General features: G+C 36.7%; 1 protein-coding gene across 3 annotated transcripts in view; it reads left to right on the forward strand.

Moving 5' to 3' along the window:
- Window positions 1-645: 645 nt before the first annotated feature.
- Window positions 646-6336, forward strand: part of LOC106460984 (nephrin-like) — a 197398-nt gene continuing 191707 nt past the window's right edge. For all 3 annotated transcript variants that reach the window (XM_022387777.1, XM_022387776.1, XM_022387775.1), the window contains exon 1: window positions 646-1147. Coding sequence is in view for 1 of the 3 variants with exons in the window: in XM_022387775.1 (XP_022243483.1) it covers window positions 1102-1147 (46 nt within the window). In the remaining 2 variants the exon portion in view is untranslated. The remainder of the gene's footprint in view (window positions 1148-6336) is intronic.

Genomic DNA, 6336 nt, shown 5'->3' on the forward strand with positions numbered 1-6336 from the left:
TTTGATATTTCATATTTTTGAAAATTACTTTTGAACTTGCAATTATTCATGGATATCAAATCTAAATTTATTTATTTTTCAAGAGAGTCCAGGTTTATTCGACCTATTTGCTAGGTAAGCATAATTTAAAATAGTCTAGTGTTTCTGTATTAAAATACTGGATCTGTACAGAAGACACCTGAATTTTCACGGGATGATTTATAGTTTAATAGCTGGCTCTGTCAACAACACGGATAACTGAGATAACAAGCGAAGCGATGAATAAACCCCTGAATAATTCAAGATACTGTGCAAAACGCCACGCTCTGCAATTGATATCTACATTTTTTGAGATACGTTTCGTTGAAGAACTATATCCATTTTGTAAATCAAGCTCTTGATTAAAGTGCACATTCACTGAAAAATTCGATTTCTGAAACGTCCGCTCTCTCAGAGGGAAATTACACGAAGTAATATAAATTGAATTATTCTGCGAATCGCTGAACCGGTTATTTAGCCGCGCATGAAGAACTTTGGTCGGCACCTCTCGGGAAGGTAGAAACAGCTTTCCTACGTATCTCGACGTCTGCGCACTCGTTCTAAGCGCCACTGAAGTGATCGATGGTTAACAGCGCAATAATAGTAGCGGCTGATCCAGCAGACGTTGTAGTCTAACGGGGTGCAGACGCCGAGAGAGCAGCGTATCGTCTTGGCGAGTCCCATAAAGTAAATGGAAAAATATAACTTCTTTACTTGATAAGTTTCGCGATCTGTACAAATGCGTCTACACGCAATAATGTAACTACGGTGCATCTGATTAAATGCATTTTTTTATTCTACCTCAGGTGAAAGTAACTGAAAACAAATATTAGCTCGGTTTGACAGAATTATATAACATAAGCACGAATAATAATAAAAATTAAACTCTAAACAATCAAGTGAAGTGGGATGGTACGGGAAGGGTTTAGTTTGGTTGATCCTATTATTCTGGATTCATCTCCAGTTCATGAGAACACTTCTTACTAGGCCTAATTTGACGAACAGGATCTTGTTCAGAGAAACATCCCACTTAGCTGGAGTCCATAGCAGAACAAGGAAGAAAGGAGGATGTAACTGAATACCATGTGGTTGCTAGGCGGAATTCTTACTGTTCTTGCTTTTCTTTTAGGTAAGAACTAAAACTACACTCTCGATTTGTCAGTTTTGTTACTTTGGTTAATGTATCCTTAACGGTTTTATTAAAACTATATTTCGTATTATATAAAACGCAACTTACTAGAACTTTCTATTAGAATTATGCATTTAATCGCATTCAATGAATTTGTGAAAAAAATTCGAACAAACTAGACGCTAAAATATAATTTGTTTCATTAACGTCTCCGTATTTACTAGGTGCTGTATTTGTGTTTCCTTCTACATTCGTTTTGTTAATGTTCATAAGAAAAACATATGCATCTTTATTACATCATGATACAATAGTAATAAGCCTAATCTAAATGCTATGTGCTTATATATGTTACATAAATTGTTTTGTTCTTTTTTTATTCTATCAAAGAAACAAACTATGTTATTCTGTTATCCTTAAATTACAACATCTCTCTGTATCTTGTTATTCTTCCTATTTATTTGTTGATAAAAATCAACTCGTGTTTGCGTAATTTACTCTCTCTATATATATATGACTTAAAAATAGCAAGTATTTTAAACATAGGTTTAGTTCCTGGTTATTTATTAGAACTACCGCGTCATGAAAATACAAAACAAAATGATACAGTTCAAAATAGAGGGCGCATTTAGACATTCAGACGATAAATGCAGATGGCGCAGTGTACGTTTCTAATTGACGTTGATATATTGCATGGAGATTTTCATGTGTTATATACGTACGCTTCTTGAAATTTTGAAATAACACTTAACTTTTCGCGTCTTGTATGTTACGATTCTTGTCTTGAACTACATTAATTAGAAAACACATGAGATTCTGATACCAGAAATATTAAAGCGAAATTTGCCATTACATATTTACTCGAAACAATTTGATTTACATTTTGGAAAACAGTCTGATATCCTGAACATTTCTAATAAATAAAAGTTCGTTTTGCGTTCATTGAAAATTCCCTTCGAAATTTATTTCGATCAAAAGTTTATAAATGTCTATAGAAAACGAGGTGACATTTAACCTCAGTTGAACATTCGTTAAAAGCTAAGAATATAAATAGTTTGTATTTAAACTAAAGCTACATTGAAGTTCTGCTCTACTTCTGCTGATAGAATATACTTGTTACACAATAAAAATAACAGCTTTTCACGTGTGTGGTGTTTACATTATGGATATCTGCACATAGGTTGAAGAGCCTGGTGACTTGTCCAAGGGATCCATATAATACATCTCAACCACAGCTCTCGAAACTTCCACTTTTGTTAAAGTTAAGTTAAATCTTTGTTGTGCTTTTACAAGACACATAGAACATGTGTTTTCGAACTCCCGGTCTGTCTACCTTTACAAGACACATAGAACCTGTGTTTTCGAGCTCCCGGTCTGTCTACCTTTACAAGACACATAGAACTTGTGTTTTCGAGCTCCCGGTTTGCCTACTTTTACAAGACACATAGAGCCTATATTTTCGAACACCCAGTTTACCTACCTTTACAAGACATATAGAGCCTGTGTTTTCGAACTTCCGGTTCAATTGGTATTTGTGGATGAGAATGGTAACTACCATACAGAAGGGTAGACTGGAACAAGTGAGATAAAGGACAGAACAGCATAACGCGGGATTCGAACTTGCAACCATCCGACTACGAGTTTTTAGCGCGAAACCACAGCTGCCACTTTTGAGAGATATAAAATAAGTACTTTTTATTCGCAAGAAACCCTTTGATAATACTCAATACTAACTCGCATAAGTCCACTTATAAAACACACAATATTAATGCTTTGGGGACACTCTTTGAGGTCAAAAAACCCTTTGATAATACTCAATACTAACTCGCATAAGTCCACTTATAAAACACACAATATTAATGCTTTGGGGACACTCTTTGAGGTCAAGAAACCCTTTGATAATACTCAATACTAACTCGCATAAGTCCACTTATAAAACACACAATATTAATGCTTTGGGGACACTCTTTGAGGTCCCCTGCGAAATGTACAGTCTTAAGCCCGGTTGAAGGAGCTAGCGATACTATCAATTGAACAAGAACGATCAGAAAAAAGTGGACTTAAACGCTGTGGTGAAGTAAAACTAAAAGAATACTTAGCATTTTGTCTGTTTATTAAGCTATTTGTCTGCTATTAGAAACGCCCCCTCAGTGGTACAGCGGTATGTCTACGGAGTTACAACGCTAGAAACCAGTTTTCGATACCCGTGGTGGGCAGAGCACATATAGCCCATTGTGTTGCTTTGCCCTTAACTACAAACAAACAAGCTATTAGAACGTAAGGGCTTCACAGTTCAATTGCGTTGGTGTGTATTAACCCTTTGACTGCGGCTGCTTTAAACGTGCGCAGAATATTTGCGACCCGTAAACTGTATACAGCGGACCGTACCCTATACGGCGAATCAGCAGTCAATGGGTTAAAGAACGACACATTCGGACATATATTTTACGTATTGGGATTGGGCCTTTATAAGGCTATGTAAGTCATTTCATAACAGCCCTAAGTAACTGATGACCTTGATATCGTATAATTATAACAATCAGGTAGATGTATTGGAATTAACAGCAATATTTAATAAAAGGAAAGATTATGTGCACGTGACATGATAAACTGGGATCATAATTTCTATTGACACTCCAGCTTACTACTAGGAACGCGTTCATAATCTGAATGGTAATATGGTAAGCACACCAGTCTGTTGAAACGTTTACTGTCAACATTCTCCACATCACAGGTTTGTTTTGAATTTCGCGCAAAGCTACACGAGGGCTATCTGCGCTAGCCGTCCATAATTTAGCAGTGTAAGACTAGAGGGAATGCAGCTAGTCATCACCACCCACCGCCAACTCTTGGGCTACTCTTTTACCAACGAATAGTGGGATTGACCGTCACATTATAACGCCCCCACGGCTGAAAGAGCGAACATGTTGTGGTGTGACGGAGATTCGAACTTGCGAGCCTCAGAATGCGAGTCGAGTGCCCTAACAACCTGGCCATGCCGGGCCCCACATCACAGACTACTTTACTTCCCTCTTAACCAGCCAGTGAAACGATATATACATACATTCTGTACCTGTCAGAACATGGGAATGTGTGAACAAAAACTATATCTGTCAGAACATGGGAATGTGTGAATAAAAACTATATCTGTCAGAACATGGGGATGTGTGAACAAAAACTACACCTCTCAGAACATGGGAATGTGTGAACAAAAACTATATCTGTCAGAACATGGGAATGTGTGAATAAAAACTATATCTGTCAGAACATGGGGATGTGTGAACAAAAACTACACCTCTCAGAACATGGGAATGTGTGAACTAAAACTATACCTGTCAGAACATGGAAATGTGTGAACAAACACTATATCTGTCAGAACATGGGGATGTGCGAACAAAAACTACACCTCTCAGAACATGGGGATGTGTGAACAAAAACTATACCTCTCAGAACATGGGGATGTGTGAACAAAAACTACACCTCTCAGAACATGGGGATGTGTGAACAAAAACTACACCTGTCAGAGTATGGAAACGTGTGAACTAAAACTATACCTGTCAGAACATGGAAATGTGTGAACAAACACTATATCTGTCAGAACATGGGGATGTGTGAACAAAAACTACACCTCTCAGAACATGGAAACGTGTGAACAAAAACTATACCTGTCAGAACATGGAAATGTGTGAACAAACACTATACCTGTCAGAACATGGAAACATGTGAACAAAAACTACCGGCACGAAGAAAGACCGCGAACAATGTTACTCTTAACGTTAACTCAATACTAGATGTTATCTGTTTCCGGTAGTATAATGCGTGAGTGTTTTATAACGGGATAAACACGTATACTGATATCTGATACATCAGGGTCGGTCCCTGGCTGGCAAGGGTAATACGAATCCCTAAGAACGCCTGCTAAACAAGTGTCTCAAACGTTTTCTAAAACACTTTGTGGTATTACGATAAAATTGATTGCATTCCTGAGAATCGAACCCCCAAAAATATAGATTAGTTACTTATGTAGATATGAAGCTATCACAAAATACGAACTCATTTGTTATCCAAAGATAAAATAGTTATAATTCCTCAATGCGAAATCACTATAAAATCACTGAACTGTGATTTGGATTCCCAATTACTACAACCAGGAGTTCTTTATACGCATTTGTTACCACTCAGTATTATCCACATTTTATGCCAGTAATGCAGACCATAGGTTTCGAATTAATTAACTGGCAAGGAATGAACGCGTACAGTAAAATTCAAACGAGTTTGTACCAATGAAAGCGTAATAGCTGAGAAGTAAAAAAAAAAAATTCAACTACAAAAAGCCTATCACCTTGAATCATTAATTTGAGGAAACATGCTTGGATGAACCGGAATGTTATGTTTAATTCGAAATAAATTTGCAAAATAAGCATTTTGAATGACAATTTTAATTCCTTGTTTGGATCAGCATACAGGAACAGCTTGTATTTTCTTCTTTTATGATTTAATGCGTTTGTTTGTTTCAGCGCAAATTGGCTATAGCGAGGAATCGAACCATGGGTTTTAGCGTTGTAAGTTATTTTGCTTACCACTAATTTCCCCCCCCCCCCAGTGGCACAGCGGTATGTTTGCGGACTTACAATGCTAGAAATTGGGTTTCGATACCCATGGCGGGCAGAGCACAGATAGCCCGTTTTGTAGCTCTGTGCTTAACTTCACACAAAACAAAAAAAACACTACTAATTTTATGTTAAAATAAGACTACTGCACTTAGTAACAGACACATTGTATTACACATACATACGTATTCATTTCGTTCTTGATCTGCTAATAATTATTTCAAAAGTGTTCGAAAAAGTTCTAGCTCGTTGCCCATCAAAGTTAACGGCTTGGCAACCGACGTGATTATAATATTAACTGCCAACTCTTTCTACAAGTACTGATAAGGTAGAAGCATATCTAGCAAATGCACATTAAACATTCTTTGTATTGCTTCAACTCACCCGCTAGAACTTAATCCTACACAAATTATTATTTTTTATTAATTATGAAATCAGATCGGCAAAAACTATGGGACTTAAATTTTTTGATGTGTGTTTGGTGGAGTTTCAGCTAATTATGATAATTCGTTTGAATATAAAGGCTTTGAAAATTACCGCCGAAATACACATACATTTACAAATTTACACATACATTTACAA

The sequence above is a fragment of the Limulus polyphemus genome, unplaced genomic scaffold (assembly GCF_000517525.1).
Source record: "Limulus polyphemus unplaced genomic scaffold, Limulus_polyphemus-2.1.2 Scaffold874, whole genome shotgun sequence".
Classification (NCBI taxonomy): domain Eukaryota; kingdom Metazoa; phylum Arthropoda; class Merostomata; order Xiphosura; family Limulidae; genus Limulus; species Limulus polyphemus.